The 25,779-nt window shown below is 41.3% G+C and overlaps 1 protein-coding gene across 6 annotated transcripts in view; it reads left to right on the plus strand.

The window, feature by feature from the left end:
• Positions 1-25,779, plus strand: part of RBM47 (RNA binding motif protein 47) — a 96,633-nt gene that overhangs the window by 63,644 nt on the left and 7,210 nt on the right. For 5 of the 6 annotated variants that reach the window (XM_053251456.1, XM_053251460.1, XM_053251459.1 and 2 more), the window contains exon 2: positions 19,759-20,912. In XM_053251456.1, the coding sequence (XP_053107431.1) occupies positions 19,790-20,912 (1,123 nt within the window). In that variant the 5' untranslated portion in view covers positions 19,759-19,789. Of the gene's footprint in view, positions 1-5,559; positions 5,618-19,758; positions 20,913-25,779 lie in introns of those variants that run through there. The other variant, XM_053251458.1, reaches the window with a different exon arrangement.

The following is a 25,779-nucleotide window of genomic DNA, read 5'->3' on the forward strand; positions in this document are numbered from 1 at the left end:
AGATTTGAAATACAGTACTGTTGTGAGCCAGTTTTGTATTATGTGGATGACTGTGTGGACTGCTAGCTCCGAGAGGGAGACAGCATACAAGTACTGAACAAAACTCCAGAGGTGGCCTTCTCTCCTATCATTATCACACCTAGGGACATGATTTGTGAGCAGACACTCATCCTGAAAGAGGTTTCTTGGGGGTACTGTATATTCAGACATAACAAGAAGCACCAAGTAACTGCAGTTGGCTGATAGTGCTTATTACTAATGTCCAAAGGGAATTATGTATCGTTAAGCTGCATAGGCTGCAAAATAATTGATGATGATAAATACCTGATAGTTTTCTTACAATGGCAACCATTCATATCATATTTGGAAAAAGAAAAGGATAATTTAGCTCTCTCATAAAATAAATGCAATATATACTTGGTAAACAATCATTTAAAAACTATAGAATTATAAAATGTAATAAATTATAAAATTATAATTTTATATTATGATTAAAACAATTATAAAAAAATATTAAATAAGTAATAAGTGGGTGGGTTCCCCTTTTCCTTCTGATTCTTCCACCTTTTATTCTTTCTTCCTCCTGCCTGACGTACCTTTGTAACTCATAAAAGATTTAATGCATTGTACAGTTAAGACTGATGTATATTAATGACTGTCAAGATGATTATTATTGTTATTTGGTTATTGGCTGGAAAATCAATAAAATATTAGTTAATACATAATACCTGATATCATAAACACATGATACTTGCTTTTCATCTCCTACTTACAAGAGGTTTGGTAATAATCCAGATCCAGGCCTCACCTAGAAAGCAAACTGTATATTGCTATTCTGACAGACAATGAAGCTCCTAGACCATACATACCTATATAAAAAAAAGTTGTCTACACCTTTCATACTTATTAGATTGGGATTGGGAATGGTAATTACCCTTATGGGGTAGGATACTTTTTTCCTTCCTGATTCAATAGTTTTAGTACCTTGGTCAAAATAATGTGTCTGTACTTCTTAAAAGTAGCTAAATCATACCTAAGGATATGCAAAGCTTCAAATGGTCCATGACCAAACCTAAGCCCATTAGAGAGAGGTAAAAAGAGCTAGAGGAACAGAAGTGGGCCTACTGTGACACAAAGAAACTGGCAAGTAGCAGCCAAAGTACAAGCTACAAAGCACACATAACACAGATGGTGGAGCTGCCAGCCAGAGGGGTAGTGCTTATCTTTTAGTTGTATGTGATTGTATATTACTATACGAAGTGAAGTTAACCTTAGCAACAGCAAACACTGCACTTCCTGGTAACAGTCCTGAGAACACAAGAACAGCCCTGCTGGATCAGGCCCAAGGCCTATGTAGTCCAGCATCCTGTTTCCCACAGTGGCCCACCAGATGCCTCTGAGAAGCCCACAGGCAAGAACTGAGGGCACACCTCCTCTCCTGCTGTTGTTCCCCTGCAACTGGTATTCAGAGGCATCTTGACTCTGAGGCTGGAGGTGGCTATCCACCAAACTAGTAGCCATTGATAGACCTGTCCTCTGTGAAATTAGGACCACGGGAAGCTTCCTTATGCTGAGTCAGACCATTGGTTCATCTAGCTCATTATCTACCCAGACTGGCAGTGGCATCTCCAAGGTTGCAGGCAGGAGTCTCTCTCAGCCCTGATGCCAGGGATATGCCAGGAAGAGAACTTGGAACCTTCTGCATGCAAGCATGCAGGTGATCTTCCCAGAGCAGCCCCAACCCCTAAGGGGAATATCTTACAGTGCTCGCATGTAGTCTCCCATTCAAATGCAAACCAGGGTGGAGTCTGCTTAGCAAAGGGGACAATTCATGCTTGCTACCACAAGACCAGCTCTCCTCACTTTGTCCAAGCCCCTTTTAAAGCCATCCAAGCTAGCGGCCATCACCACATTCCATGGCAGAGAATTCCATAGATTAACTATGTGCTGTGTGAAAAAGTATTTCCTTTTGTCAGTCCTAAATTTCCTGGCCATCAGTTTCATGGGATGACCCCTGGTGCCAGTGTTGTGAGAAAGGGAGAAAAATTTATCTATGTCACTCTTGTTAATGGCCCCTCTACCTCTGAATTAGTTGTGTGCAGTACAGAAGTCCCACTTCAGACCAGAGTAGAATTTAAAAATGTCTTTGGCATTTATTAACAAAAAATATTATACTGAAAAAGCTTTAAAGTGTAATAAAACAAAACTGTGAGTAACGTTAGACTGGCCACTTTTCATGCAATGCTTCTTCCAGCTCTTTCATTTCTATTGGGTATATGCAAAGTGACTGCTGTTTACTTTGCACCTTGAACTCTCAGGATGGTTCAGTGAGCCCTTAAGTAGTTTTTGAAGATGACAAGCCTCATTTGACTTTTCAGGGAACAGTCAAGGAGCAGGTTTTGTCCCACAATGTCAGTTTTCCACTTTCATTTGGTTGTTTTTTTGATCGGCCAGCTAATTGTTTCTCCAAAAGTGAATTATTAACTAACTTGGAAATATTCCCAATGCTTGCTTCTCTACTCTGGACCTTCACTATATATACTTCAAGTGAAGAACAGCTGAATCCCACTAAGACTAGTAATCCTCAAACGTTTCATTCCAGAGTTGCATTTTAGAAATCTATAAAGAGCTACTCTGGAGCAAACAGTGCTCCAGTGGAAAAGGTGCAGAAGACAGCAACCAGGATGATCAGGGGCCTTGAGCACCTTTCTTATGAGGCAAGCCTACAACACCTGGGGCTGTTTAGAAAAAAAGACAATTGCAGGGAGACATGATAGAGGTCTATAAAATCATGCATGGTGTGAAGAAAGTGGATAGAGAAAAATTCTTCTCCTTCTGACATAACACTAGAACCAGGGATCATCCCATGAAATTGATTGCCAAGAAATTTAGGACCAACAAATGGAGGTACTTTTTCACACAATGCATAATCAACTTGTGGAATTCTCTGCCACAAGATGTAGTAACAGCCAACAACCTGGATAGCTTTAAGAGGGGTTTGGATAACTTCATGGAGGAGAAGTCTATCATCGGCTACTAGTCAAAGGGCTATAGGCCACCTCCAGCCTCAGAGGCAGGATACCTCTGAGTACCAGTTGAAGGGGACTAATAGCAGGAGGGAGGGCATGCCCTCAACTCCTGCCTGTTGGCTTCCAGCGGCATCTGGTGGGCCACTGTGTGAAAAAGGATGCTGGGCTAGATGGGTCTTGGGCCTGATCCAGCAAGGCTGTTCTTATATTCTTACGACTAACAGAGAGGAATGATTCACACAATAAACAACAAGCGTTTTACTCAGGACAGCTCAACTTAGGCAGCCCAGCTGTTTTTGGACTACAACTCCCATAATCCCTAACCACAGTGGCCAATAGCCAGGGATTATGGGAGTTGTGGGCCAACGTTGAGCAGCCCTGGTCTTCTGGTATACATGCCAGTGTTCAGAATGCTAAATACCACAAAGTATGAAGGGTGCATGCATGTTTTCGGACACTTGGGAAGATACAGTGGCTACATGGCCGGGAGCTTTGAGGAGACCTGGATTTGTCCTCCATGTGTTACGGCATTGTCATGGCAAGAATACTTTCTTTAGGGCTTGAAGTGTGAAATGGTCCTGAAGACTTGAAGGGCACATTTTTGCCCCTTCCTCCATCAAGTTTACTTTTGTTGTGATCTTACTTTATTGAATTTCATTTTGAAATAAATATAACAATAATAATGCTTAACATGTATATAGTATACAGTCATCCGTCACCAACCGCTATGGTTCTATTCTGGCAAAACCTTGCCGTTGGCAAATTTGCGGTTGGTGAGGCATTAAAGTCTATGAGAAACAGGGGTTAGGGGAACCATGACTGCAAAAAGACCTAAAAAGTAAAGGAAAAAATAAAAATAAAATCACAAAAAGTCCTGTAATATCACCAAGAGTCACCAAGAAGAGTAAGCAGATCAAAACTCTGGAAAATCTTTTAACCTCCCCCACCCCCAAATCACTCAAATGCATTTTAAATTGGCAAGAGGCAGCAAGAGTCACCAGGAGGAATGAGCAGATTGAGCCTCTGAACCCCGCAAAATCGCTTGAAACCACCCACGCACCCACAAATCGTAAAAAACCTCACCAACTGCAGATACTCAGGTCACGGTTGGCAAGACCGGTCACTATTTCCTACTTGCATATACTCAAAACCATGGTTGGCAAGGGATGACTGTTTTTCAGTTGTACAAAACCCTTTATATACACAGTGTCTATCATCATTACACCTATGAGGTAAGCCTTCATTATTATCCCCATATTATAGATGAGTTAGGATGGCAAAAATATTGACACACCTAGTAAGTTTATGGCTCAGATGAGATTTGTACCAGGAACTTCCCTGCTCACACTCTTTGCTCCTAGGCTAAGACATTAACTTGCTCCAGTGCTTGTAGCAACATTCTTGAATGTGTTTCAAGTTAGCCTTCTGTTCTGAGAAAAGAGTTACTGTGGTGAAGCAGAAGCCAAAAACTATGGATCTCTTTCTGGGCAGTATTGTTATGTGTTCTTACTTGAGGGACTGAGGAATATTCATGCTATTGTGTTCATTTTTAACCTTGTGTAGGAGAACACAGAATGTTAATTTATCATATCCGGAAACAAGAATTTTCTCCCTCCCACTGGTTGTTTTTAGCTTGCTGAACTGATACATTCAACTACCAAAAGAGCTTTTGGTTTGGTTCTCTCTCTTAACTGCTTAAAAAGGTGTGGTGTTTACTTTATCTAAGTGCTTCTCTTATGTACAGACCATATTTATGCCATGAATCATGTTTCACAACACTCCCCCCCACTTTGCTTTTTACTACTGTATTTTATATTCCCCAATCCCCCCCCCCTTGTAGTGGATTTCTTGTTTGCAGGTGAAATAGCACACACCTGGTAGTTGGCAGACGGTATTCCATGCTCCTTAGAGTCTTTGGCATTAGTTTCTTTTTCTTCTTTTCTTAAAGTCTGCTTCTCATGTGAAAAGCTTCTGGAGTATCCTGACAAAGTAGTCCAAAATAATAATGCTGATACACTGGCATCAAAATAGACTTGAAATAAAACAAAAATCCCTGTGTCTAGGAAAATTTGCCCTTCTCCCTTATCTTATCTGTTTTGAGTCACACAACCTGTTTGCACAACATCTTGTGCTGGGAAGAAGTTGTTTGTATATGATTCACTCCCTTTCTGCCAATTTTGGAGAGAGAATTAAATCTTTTCTGTTTTAAATTCCTGCTCCCTGTGGAAAATGTCAAAGTCTTCATCTCCTTTTCTTTCTCTTAAGCTTCAAACTGACTTCACAAAAAGCCCATTAGTTACAGAAGCCCCCCCCCCCATTAATTCTCCCACCCCAGCTGCTGGGGTGAACTTTCTGCACTGGGAAAGTCTCTCAACTTCTCCTGTCATTTCTGCCCCACCCACTCAGACTTCTTCCAGGTGCCCTTAAGCAAATTACTGCCATGGAATTTAAATAGCCAAAGCTCATTGACCAATAAAGCAATATGTGTACTGTATAACAGAGTTTCACAGACCTCGTGATTAGGACGAAAGGTTATTCAAGCAAAGGTGCAAGTCGAACTAACCTGTTCCTGTTGCAAGACTAAGAAGGTAAGGGGGAAACTTCCTTTTTTATGTAAGATTTTATTTGATTTACATTAAATAATTAGAAGAAGAGGTGCTCCTTATTCGGTGGAATGTCAATTTTTAGTATAGAAGTAATAATTCTAAATATGAGCTTCATCCACAGTGTAGGAATACTTTAAAGAAATTTCCTTTCAAGCAATGCACACAGAATTCAAAGTTGGAACAAAACTTGACATATGCACATTAATTAAACCTAGCATTAAAAATGTGTTCTACTTTTAAGATGCAAAAGCTTGCTTGCCATTAGTTTAAATCAATCAAGCACAACAAGATCAATTTACCTTTGTATTTTTCTTGGATCTGATTCTGCCGACCTTGTGGAGTAGGCTATTCTTCAGGAAGATACGATGCATTTGGCATTGGGGTCTGAAACAATGAGAGCTTTAGATTTGGGGGATTTCTTCCTACTATGGGAAGAATGGATTACTATTCCTCTGCACAAAGATTTGTTGTTGTTTTTAAAAATTATACATTGGCTGACATCCTGACTATATCACTCAGCTGAAGTCCCATTGAAACTTAATAGTTAGTCATGATTAACTTGTCTTATTAATTTCAATGGGACTTCCATTGAGTAATTTAGTCAGGATGTCAACCAGTATAATTTAAGTAGAGTGCTACCATATTCTGCTTATAAAATTGACAGTTTATACTTAGTCTAAAGAAAATCAAGGTGATTTTGTGCACTAATCTGTATGGTATTTTCCACCAACCTTTCACCTGTCCACTGGCTTTTAAGGGGGCAGGAGGAGGTGCAGTGTATTGGAAGTTTCATCTTTTACTAAAATAATCTTATTTTTACCGGGTTCAGTCTTGTTCCCCTTTATTTAGCCTGTTCAGAATGCCATTATTACAGTAAATATTGTTTATGTATTCTAAGGCTGTCGCATACTCTTGAGCTGTAGTCCTCTCTTCTTTCTGGGTAGATAAGAGACTACTTGGATCATCTATTTATTTATTTTTTAGTGTTCATTTCAACTATATTTACAAAATGGTTGCTCTATTTTTTGTGATTTCATTATATAGCTTTGCCATATAATAGCAAGTGACATTAAAATCTTCAGAATAAACCAGTTATCAATTTCAGTTTTAGTAAAGAGAAAAATTACAAAGAATATTTTGGATAGTCTAATGTAAGTTTCATCAATACATGCTAAAACTAGTGTTTTTCAGCAATACATGCTTGTTGTTCTGTCCCCCTCTGTCCTTTCAGATCTCTTCAGATTTTCCACAGACATTTAAAGTTGGCCTACTTCTTTCCACAGAATAGATCTATAGCCCAGAGCCTACTGTCAAGCCTTGAAGGTCTGGACTTAGCAAGCTTGGCAAATTTTAACTAAAGGAGGATCTTCAAAGCTTGTATATTATCCTACACCTTTTAGAGAGTTGCCAGAGTTTTAATTTCAAGAATAAGAAGAACTTTCAACCAAAATTACCTTTCAGTGTAATTTTTTCCCTTAAATGCAAGAATGCCCCTCAAAGGCCCCCTGTCCTAGTTAAACTTAAAAAAAAAAAATTATATTAACACTGGGCAGAGGTAACCTAATCTGGCACTGCTCAGTAGGCTAGTGAGTAACTGTATTTTGCCATTCCAGCCAGAAGTTCAAAGGTTTGTACAAACTTCACAGATCAGAGATCAGGCACAATTTGCTGCACTTTGCAGCTCCGTTCTGCAGATATGATAAATTTCACAGCTGTGATGATTGCTTGCCCACCCTCCCCTTCTGCACACAGACAACATCAGGCAGTTAAAAGCGTGATATGTGCAAGTTGGCCATAGGCACCTGAGTTTAATGAATAACTAAATGATGCCTGAGGTTTCATGGGTGCAAGGTGGCATTATGAAAGAAGCCGAGAAGGGGTGGGGGATGGGTGGGGTGGGGAGTGTGTGTGTGTGTGTGTGTGTGTGTGAGAGAGAGAGAGAGAGAGAGAGAGAGAGAGAGAGAGAGAGATGCATTAAAATGCTAACATTCCAATCTATTGAAATCAATGGGGGCCTGTGTCTGAGCAAATAGATTAGGACTGAAATGTAAAACAATCAGATGTGTTAATTTCAAACTGGCATTAACAATTCAACATGAGTTGATGCTGAAGTTATCTGTTCCGCAACAAAAATATATTGCATCATGCTAAAACTCTTACTTGGGCAAGTTAAATATATAAAACTAAATTCAGGATTTCAGGTTTGCTATCTCTCCAGTCTGTGTAATTTTTCAAGTATTAGCATTATAGTGTAAGACGGTGGCAGTGATTTTAAAATAAGCTGTACAACAATAAACATGACATAGGCTTTACTGCATACATAAAACAATGCATGCTTTTTAACCAGAAGAGCTGCATCTTAATCAATTTATGTATGTTGCATTTAAATGCAAAACTACTCTTTTTGACAATCAGTGCAAAATGCTTGGGAGAAAAGTCCCTACATAGAGGGATCTAAAACTAGATCTAAAACTTGGGCATTTTTGATAACAACATAAGAACAGCCCTGCTGGATCAGGCCCAAGGAGGCCCACCTAGTCCTGCATCCTGTTTCACACAGTGGCCCACCAGATGCCACTGGAAGGCTACAGGCAGGAGCTGAGGGCATGCCCTCTCTCCTGCTGTTGCTCCCCTGCAACTGGTACTCAGAGGCATCCTGCCTCTGAGGCTGGAGGTGGCCTGTAACCCTCAAACTAGTAACTGTTGATATACTTCTCCTCCATGAAGTGATCCAAAACCCTCTTATAGGAAAACAACAGCCTCCAGCTTTTAGGGTGGCAAGGCGGGTTCAAAGCACATGGGAAGGTCATCACCTAGAGACCCACAGTATGCTCCGACACTCTGTGAAGCACTTCCCCAGTTTCCAAGAGGCCACCAAAGAAGGGCCATGCTGGACTGGAGGCAAGAGGCCACCTGCCAGGAGAGAGAGAGAGAGAGAGAGAGAGAGAGACCCTTCCCACCTTCCTGCTCCCCGACTCCTTCCCATTAACCATTTCTTAGCTGTTTTCCAAACACAAACTCTTTAATGCATTCCGAAGAAGAAGAAGAAGAAGAAGAAGAAGAAAGGGCCTGGAGGTCCGGGTTGAAAGTGGCCTGTCTAGTTCATAGGAAGCTGCCATACACCAGCCTAACCACTGGTCCATCCAGCAAAGCACCATCTCCACAGACTGGCAGCAGCCTCCCCAAGGCCGCAGGCAGGAGTCCCCCCCAGCCCAGAGACACCAAGGAGGGAACCTGGAACCTTCCGCTCCTCCCAGAGAGGCTCCATCCCCCAAGGGGAACACTCCACAGTACCCTGACCTCCAATCTCCAATGGTCTTTCTAATTATTTTTAAGCTCTGTGCGGAATGAGTTTTGTTCTGGGTGGCAGTATCAAGGCACAATGTGCGCAGAAGCATTCAGAGTGGGGCCTTCCTGATTCAACCTGAGCGGGATCTAAAATTCACTGAGCGGACATCAGAAAACTTGTGAGCGTGCGCATGCCTTAGAGGGAACAGTGCTAGTCTCCCATTCATACGCAACCAGGGCAGATTCTGCCCTGCCAAGCCACTACTATGTTCATCCTAAGAACTGTGGTTTTTGCTGTCTGAGGTGAGCTTCTCTAAGGAGCACTAGTGGTTTGGCCACTTCACTGGTGCTATTAACATCCTATTGGGACTGCAGTAATGTGGAACTGCCTTTGCAAGAACATCTGGATCCTGAATGTGGCAGCCCCATTATTAGCCCCATTATATGTGGCAGCCAGCCACAGTGTGTATATTACACTTTGGGCCAGAATGACAGATTGTAACAACACATGAGGCCTAGCAGTGGCCTCAAGACAGCACTAACTCTTCTTTAAATTTTTTGTATATGAATTTGGACTACAGAGCAAAGTGCTAATTTAGCAAGTATTTGGGACCTTCTTAGTCAGTGTGAAAAGCTCAGCTTGGTTGCCTGTGTATGCACCTAGTTTTGTTGACTGACTGTTGTAAGGCAGGTGAACATCTCTCCACACGTTTATTCTTTGCTGGGGGGAAACCATCCTTGTGAGACCTTAGAATCACTTTGGCTTTGCATGATTCTGGGTGAGTACAAGTACTACCAACTGAACTGACTGTCTTTTGTTATGGCTGTAGTAGATGCCCAATAGTTTTGTGCTTTGTGTTTTTGTCTTGTTTAGGGCAGGAGCCATGACAGTTTAAGATGCCCTGTTGTAAATGTAAACTCTGCAGCATTTGATAGTTTAGAAAGATATTATTATTATTTCTTGTTTACACAGTCAGACAGGTGTTATTGACTGGTTTGTTTTATCCAGACATCGAGTCCTTGCCAAGGACCTGGGATGGCTGAATTTTATTGTCAATTGTTATAGATATCATCACAGAATATAGGCTGTTCCCAGTAAAGCTGCTTTTTGTAATTGGCTGATGGTGATTTCTGTGGCCCCTATGGTGTTGAGGTGCTCTTCAAGGTCTTTTGGAACTGCACCCAGGTCGCCAATTACCACTGGGATTATTTTGGTCTTTTTCTGCCACAGCCTTTCAATTTCAATTTGTAGATCTTTGTATTTGGTTATTTTTTCTGTTTCTTTTTCTTCTATTCTGCTATCCCCTGGTATTGCTATGACGATTATTTTAACTTGTTTTTCTTTCTTCTCGACTACAGTTATATCTGGTGTATTGTGTGGCAGATGTTTGTCTGTTTATAGTCGGAAGTCCCATAATATTTTTACATTTTCATTTTCTTCAACTTTTTCAATTTTATGGTCCCACCAATGTTTGGCTACAGGTAGATTGTATTTTTTGCAGATGTTCCAGTGTATCATCCCTGCTACCTTGTCATGCCTTTGTTTGTAGTCAGTCTGTGCGATCTTTTTACAACAGCTGATTAGGTGGTCCACTGTTTCATCTGCTTCTTTACAAAGGGGGCACTTGCTGTTTGTTGTGGATTTTTCAACTTTTGCTCTTATTGCATTTGTTCTAGTACCTGTTCTTGCGCAGCCTGTATTAAACCCTCTGTTTCTTTCTTCAAGTAACCATTCTTAAGCCATTTCCAGGTCTTAGTGATGTCTGATTTTTCCACTTACATTGTGCAAATATTGATCATGCAGGGGCTTATTTTTCCATTTTTCTGCTCGGTTCTTGACTTGTTCTTTCTTGTAGGCCTGCTTTGTTTCATTGGTGTTGAATAGTTTCAACATGGTCAACAGTTATTGACCATTTGAAGTGCATCTTCTTCACTGTCCTTTATATATTCTTCAAGGCCTCTTTTCTCCTCCTCTACTGTTTGATGGACTTGCAGCATTCCTCTTCCACCTGAGCTGCGAGGGAGGTATAGTCTATCTACATCACTGCGGGGATGCAGAGCATGATTGATGGTCATTATTTTCCTGGTCTTACGATCCAGCGTCTCTAGCTCTGCCTGGGTCCAGTATATTATTCCTGCAGTGTATATGATAACAGGTATAGCCCAGGTGTTTATGGCTTGTATGGTGTTCCCGCCATTGAGTTTGGACTTTAGGATTTTTCTAACTCTCCTGATGTATTCACTTCCAATTTTTCTTTTAACTTCAGTGTGTGCAATGTTATCAGCCTGGAGAATGCCCAAGTATTTGTAATGTTCTTTCTCTTCCAGGTTCTTGATGTTGCTTCCATTGGGCAGTTCTATTCCTTCTGTTTTTCTTATTTTTCCTCTGTTCATTATTAATGCAGCACACTTGTGTAGTCCAAACTCCATTGCTATATCGCTACTGAATATACAGACAGTGTTTAGCAGTGATTCGATTTCTGACTGGGACTTTCCATACAACTTCAGATCGTCCATGTACAGCAGATGGTTGATTTTACTTGATGTTTTAGATGTTTGGTATCCGAGGCCTGTTTTGTTTAGTATTTGTGAAAGTGGGGTCATGGCGATTACAAACAACAGAGGGGATAGTGAGTCCCCTTGGAAAATGCCTCTTCTAATGCTAACCTGTCCAAGTGTCTCGCCATTGATTGTTAACTGTGTACTCCACATGCTCATTGCTTTTTTATAAATATCTGAATGTTTTTGCTGACACCAGTTGTTTCTAAACATTTTAGTATCCATGTGCGAGGCAATGAATCGAAGGCTTTCTTGTAGTCAATCCATGCAACACTTAGATTTGTTTTTCTTCTCTTTCAGTTTTCTAAAATCATTTTGTCAATCAGCAGCTGGTCTTTTGTGCCTTTGGTGTTTGGGCAATTTCCTTTCTGTTCAACTGGAAGCTGTTTGTTAGTTAATAAGTGTTGCATCACTTCATCTGCTATTATTCCAGTTAATAATTTGAACATGGTTGGCAGGCAGGTTATCGGTCTATAATTACGTGGAACTGCACCTTTTGCTCGGTCTTTCATTATGAGGTGAGTTTTCCCAGTTGTTAGCCATTGTTCAATATCACCGCCTTTCATAATGTGATTGAACTGTTTTGATAGTTCTTTATGAAGGCTTGTTAGGTGTTTAAGCCAAAAGCCATGAAGTTCATCGTTGCCTGGCGCAGTCCAATTTTTAATTTTCTTTGCTCTTTCACTTATTAATTCTGGTGTTATTATTAGATCTTGCATTTGTTGGTTACATTTTTTGATCTCTTTCATCCAGCCTGCTTTTTTATTAAAATCTATTGGATTGTCCCATAATTTCCCCCAGAATTACACTGTTTCTTCTTTATTTGGTGTTTCTGGGTTTATTGCAGTTTCTCCTTCTATGCTTTGGTAGAAACGTCTCTGATTCGACTGGAATTGGAGATTCTGCCTGTGTTGTGTAATTCTGGCTTCATATCTGCTAATCTTCTTTGACACTGCTGTTATTTGCTGCTTTATTATTTCCAGGACTTCTCTAATTTTCCTTGAATCTAGGTGGTATTTTTGGATCAGATACTGTTTGGTGTTTTCATTCTTCAGCTTCTTATCTTTCATATCTTTCAATTTACTAGCATCTGATCTAAGCCTGGAAATTTTATTTTCTAATCTAATCTTCCATTTAGGTGATGTACTGCTTTCTTTTTTTACAGGTCCACTGATCTTATATCCGAGCTCTTGTGTTATTATTGTTGCTGCACTGTACATTAGTTGGTTTGTTTCTTGCAAATTATTGGTTGTTATTTCTGCAAGTGCAGCATTGACATCTTTTAATGCCTGAGCAAGTTGTTTTTTGGCAACTGTTTTTAGAACTGGAAGTCGAACCCTGGTGGTTGTTTGGTTCATGTGCTCAGTTATTTTTTGCTTTAGTTCTTGTTGCTTTTCTGTTAAACGGCATTCAGGTTTTTGAGGTGAAGGCAAAGGGGCGGTTGCCTGGTTTTGATTTTGAAACAGTTCAGCAGCAGTGGCATCCTTGATTTCCAAAACCTCCTCCACCTGCGCCTGAGCAACTTCTTCAATCATGGTAATTCTTCTTCCATATCTTGAGACTGTGTTGCTCTTTGCAGTTCTTCCAGCTCAACTCCTGTGAATACTTTATTTCTTATTATGAATCTTCTCTGGTCTGCTAGCCTTTGTTCTGTTATTTCTGTATCTGGATGCTTCTCTTTCCAAATTTGGTACATTCTTTTTGAATAACCTCTTCTAGTTGGACTAGACTTGTAATAGCAGATCATTATTTCCTTGTTGGCATTTTTTGTATATTTTTTTTGGTTAAGCGACGTTTCTTCCAGTAACGTTGCAGTCTCCAGCCCTGGTTGCGCAACTGAAGATCCTGAGTCCTGTTGCCCACTTGCCACCAGATGTCCAGGGACTATAGCACCTGGCGCGGTCCTTGTTGACCCGGACGACGACCGATCCGGTATAGATTTATTAAAGTTACATCTCACCATATTGTTGATGGGAGAGGCACTCTTTGTCTGGCTCCTCTGGTGAGACCTGTCCAGTATGGTTGGACCTCTAGCATAGCTCCCACCTTCCTCAGAGCATACAAGCCCCACAACCACGCCAAGGTAGTGCCTCACTGGAGGTTGTTATTTTTATTTATTTGTTTATTTATTTATTTATTTATTTTTACATTTATATCCCGCTCTTCCTCCAAGGAGCCCAGAGCGGTGTACTACATACTTGAGTTTCTCTTTCACAACAACCCTGTGAAGTAGGTTAGGCTGAGAGAGAAGTGACTGGCCCACAGTCACCCAGCTAGTTTCATGGCTGAATGGGGATTTGAACTCAGGTCTCCCCAGTCCTAGCCCAGCACTCTAACCACTACACCATGCTGGCTCTCTATAAATTATATTCTGTCCAGGAACAATTCTCATTGATTTCATCAGGAGGCTCAGAAGCCCTACTTTAATTTCATTGTTATCATTCATTATTTATAGAAATCTTGTTTCTCCTAAAAGTTTAGATGCTTTGTTCCACTCATTTTCTTTCAGCCTGGCTTTAGGATTGAAACTGCCTTGGTCGCCCTGATGGATGACCTACAGGTAGATTAACAAGTAGAGTGTTACTCTGTTAATAATTCTGTATTTCTCAGTAGCTTGCAATGCCATCAATCATGGTATCCTTCTGGAATGCCTAAGCGGTATCTGATTTGGGGTACCTTCTTGAGGTGGGTCAGTTCCAGATAATACCGAGAAACTGCTGCTTCATTCTGTGGCCTGTGACAACAGGATACTGCAAGATTCCATCTTGGCTCCCTTGCTCTTTAACATATACATGAAACCACTGGGAGAAGTCTTCTGCAAATGTGTGCAATAGTGTAATAAGTACAGGAATGACACCCACCTCTATCTTTTTGTTGTTGTTTGATCTTGGAAAGGCAGTGGAAATTTTGATGCAGTTTCTGTCAACAGTTTTGGACTGGATAAGGATAAAAGCAAATACCGGTAAACTAAAGCTTAATAAAGCTGGAGATACAGTTGGTTTGGTGTTCTAGTAATTCAGGAGTAGGTGTTCTGGATGGGTTTCTACTCCCACTGAAACAGTTTGGAAGTATTCCTGGGTCAGGATCTGCCCCTGGATGCCCCGGTAGCAGCAGGGTCCTGGAGTACTTTCCCCCCCAGCTTTTTCTTATATGCCAACCATGTGCTCTTTCCTGGAGAAACCAGATCTGGTCCCAGTTGCTCATCCTCTTGTCACCTCCAGGCTAGCTTCCTGCAATGTGTTTTATGAGGAGCTGTCCCTGAAAACAATCCAGAAGTCTCAGTTCTTTTAAAATGTGCCTGCCATACTTTTGACCAGAACCACTTAATTGGATCACATTACACCAGTCCTTTACCAGCTTCACTACTTACCAATTTGCAGCAGCTCTACATAACCTTAGCAGAGGTATTTCCTGGAAGAGATCCTTTTAGCTAGAGGTATAAGGGATTGAACCTGGCACCTTTTGGAAACAAAAGGTGAAGCCATTTCTATATAGGGATATACATATTCAAAATACAATTCTTCACCATAACCAATAACCAAGTTGGGGGAAATTCATCGGCAGTTGCCACCAGCTTGTCTGGTGGCTACGCAGGGTGGGGCTTCTCTGTTGCTGCCCCAAGACTCTGGAATGCGCTTCCTGCTGAAATAAGAGCCTCCCCATCTCTGACCACTTTTTAAAAGTCTCTGAAGACTTTTTATTTTCACCCAAGCTTTATAACTGGACTGTAATTTTAAATTGTTTTAAGGTGTTTATTTTTAATCTGCTTTATGTTGTTATAAACCTCCTAGAGATGGAAGTTTGGGGTGGTATACAAATTTGAAAAATGAATAAAAAACATTCCATTCCACTCCACCATCATGTCGCAGTTTGTTGGGAAGAAAGTAATAGGCATCACGCTCTGAACTGAATGCCAACATTTATATGAACCATGGTCCCTGAGCTTCAGCGTCCATTTCTAGTGTGGGTCAACTTACTCTCATTGCAGATATAGAACAAAACACTATCGCAGGTATGCATGCAGTTTTCAGTGTGTGGATCAATGGGAATGACTTTGTCAGGAAATCGTCACTTTGGCAGAATATTTCAGAGGGGGTGCTGCTTTCCTTTATCCAATTTTGATCTGTTAAGGTGTAAATGAGTACTAGTCCAGAGTGGAGGGTGATGGTGCCATCATGTTGACTTTTCACTTCAGGGGCAAAAACACAGCATCTCTCAGCTCCTGTTATTTTACCTGAAGCTTCAGGCTACCACCCTGTTCAGCTCTTTAAATACACACTGAAACCAAGCAACATGTTTGCAGCAGCCTGTTTTCGCAACAGCTGTTGTTTCCTATGCTAATTACACTTTGACATAAGACTGGATCTTGCTAGCCCTTGTGGCATAATGTCAGCTAGTTTTTACATCACTTGGGCTAGAATGTGATTTTAACTACTTTTTAGAGCAGACTGGATTTTAGCACCCACCTAAAAGATTGGGATTGCTAAAAAAAGGAAGGGGAAAATCAAACTGTAATTTTCATCCAAACCTTGGAAAGAGAATATTATTTCTTGTCCCAGCTATGCAGTTCCATACTCCAGTTTTTGGAGATTTGGTAGGATGGGAGGAATCTGGTAAAGATCTACCAAAAGGGTATGTTGCCCTTTTGAGTATAATTCAGGAATTTTCAAACTCCTATCTAATTAAAATAGTATATTATGGTTGGGTTACTGTAGGTTTTTAATTCTGTTTTTGTTCTAAGAGCAGCATTTTGGAACATTTTTTAATTTCTCCCCCACTCCCTTCACACAATTGCAATTGTATTTTTTTAATAGTCTGCCTGAGCTTCAGTGTCACAGCTACTGTAGAGAAGTAATCTTAACTAAATAAAATGGGAAGGTCATACATCAGTGCTCCACTGTGTCAACATTACATAGCCTCTTTTGTCAACTGCCTTTTATTGGCACTCTGGTTATATGGGAAAACTTCACTAGTTGGGGAATGAAATTTTCCTGAGATCTGAAGTGGTGCAGATTGAAGACTTTGAAAACACAGTGTAGACCAAACATTCATGAATGCTAAACACCCATATGTGATTATGTCCTAGATCTAGCATATGAAATATGTTTCAGGTTTTAATATTAAAATTACTTTGAGCAGAAGTAATACTTTGAGTAGAAGATACTTTGAGCAGAATGACCTTGAGAAAATGGCAGGCTAATAAAATTTGGTCTGGGACTTTAATGTTTTTGTGTTGATGTATTAGACATTTAATCCCCTTTCTTCTCCCACATTCATAAATCCTGTATTCTGATAATCTTTTTATTTTTAACATGATATTGTATTTTAGTATCTTTAAGAATTTCACTCTCCTGATCTGGCTACATTACTTAAATATTTACTAGGGCTCTGATGACACTGTGAATGGGCAGATGGCAAGAGGCCTAGAGAATACCTGCTTCCTTATTGGAGGCTGTTCAACGGCAAATGAGGGGGGAGGATCCCCACAAACCAGGAGACTTCTCCCCTCTCCTACATGCACCCATGCTGCATCCCATGTCATTGCCAAGGATCCCTTGACCCTCAGCAAAAGCTTTTGAATGGGCTTAGGGAGCTGCAGTGAGTGGGCGGGGGAGGGTAGATAAAATGGATTGTGCATTGGTGCCGATCTGGATGCTACCCAGTTTTCTTTACTATCCATATTTGGTCAATAGTGCTCACAATGTTGTATAAATGTTGTATATAAAATGTATAAATGTATCCTTCTTTTTTACAATCCTATTCAAGATTTAAAGAAGATTTTGTAATTATATTTTATTTTCAACAAATACAGCACATGTGTAAAAACTCTGCACCAATTGAAAAGAACAAACAATAAAAACTCGAATATAAGCCAGAAATTAAGAGCCATTTGAGGTTATACGCAAGTCCAGTGTTAAGAAAAGATTGTCAGTTGCTGAGCATGCACGTACAACTTGATAAGAGACAATTGAAAACAACATTCAAGAAAGAACATCATTCCAACATTGGAGTGGATGGAGGGTTACAAACTGACCATCCCTTATTGACATATTCAATAAATGGAACCTATATTTCCAAAACATGTCTTATTTTGTTACTCCTCTAGCAAACTTTGATTTGATGGGTTAGCTTTTCAGATAATGCGATCTTCCAGACCCTATTGAACCAATTTTTGATCACTGCATAGACCCTTTGAGGATTTCCAGTGTTTAGCTGCCTCTATCTTCGCTACTGCTAGCAGCAGAGTTGTTGGATCTTTATGAGGTATACTTTGTGAGTACTTTTGTAAATTGATAAAAGTGCTAACACTGAATCAGGCTGAAGATAGAGTTGGACTATTTCAGAGATTATATGAAAAACTTGCTACCAATAGCCTTTTATGTATGGGCAACCCCACCATAAATGAAGGAGAATACCTCTGTTTTTACATCCCCGCCAACAAAATGGGGAAAATGTTTTGGTGATTTAGTGCATCTTGATTGGAGTAAGATGCCATCTCTGTATAACCTTTAATGTTGCCTCCCTTATCTGGGCAGATGTGGTTCTAAGTGGTTGTTTCGGCCAGATTGCTTCCCATTCATTATCTTCAAGAGAGGTTCCTAAATGAGTTTCCCATGTTGCTTTTAGCTCTCCTCAGGAACTGCAGGATTCAGATATGAGGGTGTGATATAAGTGAGGCTATCCCCCTTGTTTTGTGAGTTGGTGAGTCACACAAGTTTTCATAGATAGTCAAAGATCTAGTAGCCTCTCCTTTCTGTAGCAACATGGACAGAAGTGCTCTTACCCCTGGACTTCGGGGCCGGTCCAGGGCCTCCACAGCCCCTGGGGGCCCCCAAATCTTTTAGTCTGTCCCAGGTGGTGTGGTCGTCTGGTGGAGCATGATGATGCTTAATTTGCAGGGCAGGGGGGGCCTCCAAAGGGATTTAGGTCCAGGCTCAAAAATTACTTAGGTGCGCCTCTGAACGTGGATGCAAAGGACCAGATTTGAATTTTCTGCATCCAAGTAGCTTGGTTGCCAATCAGCATAGTATCACGTTTAGCTTCTGATATTGGTTTTCCTTTTTCAGTAATGTCCCTCAGTCTGTAAATCCCTTTTGACTCCCACTTCGTATATTGATATTTGCTTGGGTCTGCAAATGCAGGGTGATCTAAAATAGGGAAGAGTGGTGAAGTAGGTGGTGCCAGTTTCTTAGCCCAGGGACACCTGATTCTCAATGTGGTGGCCAAGAAGGGGTTATGCAAACCTGATAATTTAGCTTCAGTGATCTGTTTAAAGGGGAGGGCTCAAATTGTTTGAGCTTCTGAGGAAAGCTCAATAGAAACCCATGGGATTACCTGATCATTTTGAGTGATATGAATGAGTTGCTTCAGCTGGAAGACATAGGAAAAAAGCTTAGTTTTGGGACCCCAAATCCACCCTTATTTGGGTGCCTGTAGAGTGAACTTTTGTTCACTCTTGTTTTCTTATAATTATTGCAAAAATCTTCAAGTGTTCCCTGCCACTTTTTAAAGTGTATGAGATGAATCCAAATTGGTAATGTTTGAAGAAGAAGAAGAAATTTGGGCAGTGCTACCATTTTTATGGCTGATATTTTCACTAATCAGGAGAGATTCAGTTCAGTCCAATTTTTTATATCCTTTTTGATTTGTTGAAAAAGATTGTCTGTGTTTCTTTTCCTTAATTGCTTTAAATCCTTTGGAATAATCACTCCTAGATATTTGAAGCTTGAATATTGTAAGCTTAAATTAGACATTTGCTGCAATTTCCTTTGTTCATCTATACAAATGTTGATGCATATAAGTTCTAACTTCTGATAATTTATTTCTAGACCAGCTGTTTGTTTGTAAAGTGTTAATATTTCCTTGACTGCTGGTATTGCTTCCCATGAGTTTGATAAAAATTATATGACGTCATCTGCAAATAAGCTGATATTGTGTTTTTAATCATTGATTTGGATTCCATTAATTTTTGTGTCATTTTTAATTAAGTCAACTAGTACTTCAACTGCAGTGGCAAAGAGCACTGGGGAAAGGGGGCAGCCCTGCTTTGTGCCCCGATGTAGCTTGATTGGTTTTAAGATTTAAAGAAAACTTGAGGAAATGTGGAAAGGGGTATAGCTGGATCTTAAATTCCTGAAATGGCCTTTTCTGTGGTTTCCTTTTTAGTAATCACGTTTCCATCTACAGATATTATGTGGCAAGTCTCGCTTTATAGAAGGATCTGTGTGTTTTTAACAGTATCTAACTGATGTCCTTTCTAACCTCTTTTTTTAAAGATATCCCTGCACTTTGAATGATTTGGACATAATGACAGCTGAAGATTCCGCTGCTAGAATGAGTAACGATTCTTCCAGTATGCAGACAAATAAAGTCCCTGAAGGTGTAGCTGGTGCACCTAATGAGGCTGCACTACTGCAACTAATAGAGCGCACGGGATATACCATGGTTCAAGAGAATGGGCAGCGCAAGTATGGTGGACCACCTCCAGGCTGGGAAGGGCTGCATCCTCCACGTGGATGCGAAGTCTTTGTTGGTAAAATTCCTCGTGATGTCTATGAGGATGAGCTAGTCCCTGTGTTTGAGTCTGCAGGACGGATCTATGAAATGCGCCTGATGATGGACTTTGATGGGAAAAACCGTGGCTATGCCTTTGTAATGTACACTCAAAAATATGAAGCCAAACGTGCTGTCAAAGAACTGAACAACTATGAAATCCGCCCTGGTAGGCTGTTAGGTGTGTGTTGCAGTGTTGATAACTGCAGATTGTTCATTGGAGGAATCCCCAAGATGAAAAAACGAGAAGAGATTTTAGAAGAGATTTCCAAGGTGACTGATGGTGTGCTAGATGTCATTGTATATGCCAGTGCAGCAGACAAGATGAAAAACAGAGGATTTGCCTTTGTAGAGTATGAAAGCCACAGAGCAGCTGCTATGGCAAGGAGGAAACTGATGCCTGGGAGAATCCAACTTTGGGGCCACCAGATTGCTGTTGATTGGGCAGAACCAGAAATAGATGTTGATGAAGATGTCATGGAGACTGTAAAAATCCTATATGTGAGGAATTTAATGATTGAAACCACAGAGGATACAATTAAAAAGGTTTTTGGCCAGTTTAACCCTGGCTGTGTAGAACGGGTTAAAAAAATTCGAGATTATGCCTTTGTACACTTCGCAAGCCGGGAAGATGCAGTTCATGCCATGAATAACCTCAACAGCACTGAGCTGGAAGGATCCTGCCTGGAAGTTACCTTAGCCAAGCCAGTAGACAAAGAGCAGTACACCCGTTACCAGAAAGCAGCTAAAGGAGGAGGAACAACTGAAGTTACTCAGCAGCCTAATTATGTTTACTCTTGTGATCCATACACCCTAGCGTATTATGGATACCCATACAATGCTCTTATTGGTCCAAATCGAGAATATTTTGTGAAAGGTTAGTATGCAGCTTTGGGTCTGTTTTAGGAGAGATGATTGTAGCCGAGTTTGATTTATAGCTGGGGCCTACCTTCCTTGAGTAAGCATTTGGCAACACAACTTATTTTTAAACTGCCTTTTATAGAACACTCTTTATTGAAAATATTTATATCCTACCTCTCAACTGTCATTTCTGAGGTATCTCAAATCCTAGCAACCTTTCCCTATTGTCATTATCATCTTCTATATAAGGCAATAGCAAACTTAGGTGGTTGAGTGCCTGCCTATCAGACTGTAAGCAAAACTGAACCACCCAAAACAAGGTAGTGGTTTCTGCACACTTGGACTACACAGAAATAGAATAAAACAAACAAAAAGCCTGATGGGGCTGAGCATTTTCAGTGACTCCCTAGGAGCAATGGAATGTTGACAGTTTCATGGGGGGGGGTGGACACAGCAGAACACCAGGGGGATAGGTGAGGAGAGGAAATCAGCCTGCTTAAGCCTCTAAGTATCTTGAAGATGGGCATTAAGGTTGGAGAGATGCAGCATTTTGTTGCAGGTTCTATTTGTTATCTCCAGTACTGAATTTGGCTGGTCCCGTATCTATCAGTTTAGAAGTTAAATGGAACCATCCAAGAATAAACTGGTAGTTCCTGCATGCTCAGGGGAAACCCAGGTATAGACAAATATATATTCACTTGTAAATTAAAAGAAATTTTACCAAGTGTCCTGACAAGGATGTGTGCTCAGTGACTTCCAGGCCCTATGGAATGCTGAGGCCACAGGATGTTGGAAGGGGAGAGGGGGAAATGGACACCTTTCCCCCTCTCTAGAATCCTTCCCCCTTCCCATGGCTATAGCAATAAATAAAGTATTGCTCTTTTAGTGAAATATGTCAGGGTTGGGGAAGTTTCTGGAGAATGGAGAGGAAGAAGAAAGATATCCCTTTCCTTTATTTCCTCCTGAAACTGCCTCCACTACAAGACTCCAGTTCCAAGCTGAAACACTCCTGATGGGGCTGGGGGATAGTAGTAGTATCCCTCAGTAGTAGTACATTTGTCTATATCTATGTACTTGTTTTCAACACTCCATTGCATTCTGGCATGTGTGTGATTCCCACTGTGGGATCCTTCAGAAAGGTGCAGAAAACACAGTGATGAATTGCACCCACTAGGGGTACTTGCATTATGGAAGGCCTTCTTCGCTGACCCACCCATCCATACTGAAACACAATTACTGGTCTTTTGTGTAACAATTGGCCTGTGACCAATGGAGTGTTAATCAAAAGGCTCCAAACCAGTCAACCATTTTATTTCAATAAGATGATGCTTGAAAGCTGATGGTGTGGAGTCAATATGTATATGGTTGCATTTTTGCAAGTTGCACCTGCTTTATGTTCTTGCACAGAAGTTAATGACCATCATTGACTTCTACAGCAGAATATAAATTCATCTATCTTGCAACAGGGCCAACAACTGTTTGTTTCACATTTATATTAGAAGGCATTTTTGGTTGATTACACACACATTTTAATGTACTCATTTTCAGTTTCTGCTCCTATATAGCAAAAAAATCTGTAGCTGAGTACATTTTAAAAACTGCTTTAAAAATGGGACATCAGTAATTCACTGGCTTTGCCACTGAGTCGGTGGGAAGATTCCACTTTTACTAAGTGAATTTTATATCTCTTTTCCTTCGGAGGTGTGCACAGTACTGCACAGAAACCAGGCCTGCACAGAACTTGTGAGCTGCCAAACCAAATGTGGTCCACCAGCAACCCACCAAACTCCCTGGTTTTTTTGCTGTCTGTGGAACTGAAACAAACAGGAGCAGGAGACAGATATATTGTTGTGAGAGAGAGAGATGGCTGGTGGACAGGCTTGGTGGTTCACAAGCTACGCAGGCCTGATACAAACCTTCATACCCCTACTGCCTGCTCACCAGAGAAGCTGAGCACAAGCAAGAACCTTCCCATTGTTACTATCCAAGACTTCTATTTAATATTAACTAAATACTTGTACAAGCAAAGGATCTATTTCTGTGCAACTAACAACTCTTCATCTGGAGTTGTGGCTGCTCAGTACCTATGAAAATCAAACTGGAGAGCTGGAATTAAACTTAACTGGACAGCTTTTGGGAAATTGTCCAGAAATAGAAGTAGCCTCTGGGGGTGCTGAGTATAAGACAGGCACTGTATTCTCTTTAAATTGTCCCTATCTACAAATGAAATGATTTGCATTCAGTTGAATAATAACTTCTATTATATGGGACATAATTTATTTTATTGAAAGCCACACCATTACAAAAAGAGAATGGTTTGGGGGCTTTACATAGTGGTGCTAAAATTACAAGTGGTAGTATATTTAGTGGTAAGGTAGAAATCACCTTTGAGAGCTAAGGCCTGTCGGGCTTCCCCACAGGCTCGAACTGGCCCACAGGGCAACAGGGCATATTCCCGGTGCGCCCCACCTGCGAGGCGCCCATATGCCCCACCACATTTGGCAGCAGTGAATACTCCCACCCTTAAGTACCCATTCTGCTCAAAACCTGGCGCCCTCCCCACATACATTCCACCGCCCTCTCAGTGCCCCCAGTCCAACCCTGCTTCCTCACCCTCCTCCGTGAAACAGGGTTGCTTACTCGGTCAAACAGTGACGTGCTGAAAGATGCAGGAAGCTCTGGTTGCCGGGACAACCCCAGCAATTCCCTCCCAGAAGACAGGAAGGGCTTGGAGAGGGGATGACGGCTGCTAGGGGATGAGCTGGTGCTGCCCAAGAGGCAGCAGAGTGGTGGAGAAGGAATAGTGATGATATCGGCTCCACAGCTGCAGCCTTGTGTGGAAATGCTAGCGCGTGGGGTGGAGTTGGAGGGGAAAGGCCCCTTGGGAGGCCAGGGATTGGGTGGCCAATTCACTTGCCTCACCAAGGGAGAAGGAGCGAGCTCGAAGGCAGCGAGGGGAGTGTCTTAAGCATAGGGCTTTATTTAAGGCAGGGGCTGCCAAAGATAAGATGATCAGCAGGGACAGGGGTTGTTGGTCCGGTGGGCTCCCGGGGAGGAGCACGGATCTTTATTCCTGCTGATAGATGGAGGAGTGGAGTGAATATATTTCCCTCCTCCCCAACTCTGAGGCAGTGCCCATGTCTGTAAATTAGTGTGAGAGGGCGTGAAGGTTAATTGGGGTATTCCTCCTCCCTAAACACGGACAAGGCCTATCCTAAGGAAAGCAAAATGTGAACTACAAATGCAAGGAAATGCAAAAATGGAATAACTACTGCCTCCAACTGCCCTTATTTCTGACAAAATAAAAGAAGCAGTCTCTGTTGCCAGTTTTATAAATCAACTTTGAAAGGAGTTGTTTTTTTTTAAGTGGACAATCTGCCTGAAACAGAGAGGAATACTAAGCTTGAGGACACTATTCAAGCCCTATTCACATAATGCTGTATGAGTGTACCGCTATTTGTACACTTGTACATGCTTTTGTGTGAATGACAGTACCTGCGTCCATTTAAAAAGTGAACCTGGGTACAGGATCCCCAAATGCAGGGTACGTGGTAAGAAGTGTACTGCCGTGTCTGTGTTAAACGTAACGTGTGAATGACAGTACCTGTGTACAGATCTGTATGTGCATACACTGTACAGTACACTCCTATGAATGTTGAACATAACATATTAATAGAGCTATCATGTTGAACACTTGTACAATACGTGTACAGTGTACGCTGGAACAATTATTATTCACATGTTGAATGGAGATACAGCAGTACTTTTCCTATCTATACCATGCATTTGAGTGGTCTGTACATAGGCTCACCTTTTGAATGAATGCTGGTACATCATTCACACAAACACATGTGCAAGGGTACAGATGTCTCCACACTCGTACAACATAATGGTTTGGTTCAGATGAATGCTGGCCAACATGCACGATGATGGCAGGGAGGCAACCAAAGCATGCCTGTCCTGACATCACTGCAGGGATGTCCCAATGTGTTGCCACGGCTTCCTTTAATTGTGTGAGAGGGGGTGTTCATATGAATCAGTCCCAAACCCTGGTTAAACAGGTTTCAGTGCAGATGAACGCCCCTCTGGCATGATGAAAAGACAACCCAACAGTACATCGGGTGGAACATCCTACAGTGATGTCAGGGTGGACTTGCTCTTGTTGCAGCCCTGTCCTTTTCACGTGAGCTTAACTGGCAGCAATCTGAAATGACCCAATATAGCGTTGTACACTGTGCACTCATATGAATGTTGAATGTGATGTCTGAACAGGGCTAATGTGTGCCTAGGGCTTTAGATGCTTCAAATGTGTGCCTAGGGCTTTAAATCTTGTAATACTGCAGCTTCTCTTCACTCCAAGTAGAATGTTGCCCTTTTAAAAAGTTATTATTATTAAGAATATTTACACACTGCTTTTCAATTTTTTAAAAAAGGTTCTCAAAGCAGTCAACATAGCAAAAGGAATAAGAACAGAGTTCTCTGTCCTGAAGGAGCTCACAATACAAATTTTGCCCCCGCCCAACAAAACAAAACAAACACTTTCAAAACAAACCAGGAAGGAAGCCTCATACAACTACTAACATATTACCTTTTCACACAGAGGACATGAGTGGAAGGAACAGCCAGGTCTGGTATTTGGGTACACTGGGTAGGGCCTGGCCCTTCTGTCTCCAGTGTTCATATTCACCACTGTCCATGGCCTCTTCTCCCATCCTGCCCCCGTTTCCTCCCCTTCCTGCCCCATAGCCTCTTCAGTTGCTTGTCTCACTCTGCAGAACCAGCATCTGGGACAATTATGAAAGTGTTGGGAAGTGCTGCCAGGGTGGTCCACCCATTCCAACAAATGATAAAATAGGGTTGAATAATATTAAAATATTTGTACT

The sequence above is a fragment of the Hemicordylus capensis genome, chromosome 5, assembly GCF_027244095.1.
Source record: "Hemicordylus capensis ecotype Gifberg chromosome 5, rHemCap1.1.pri, whole genome shotgun sequence".
NCBI lineage: Eukaryota > Metazoa > Chordata > Lepidosauria > Squamata > Cordylidae > Hemicordylus > Hemicordylus capensis.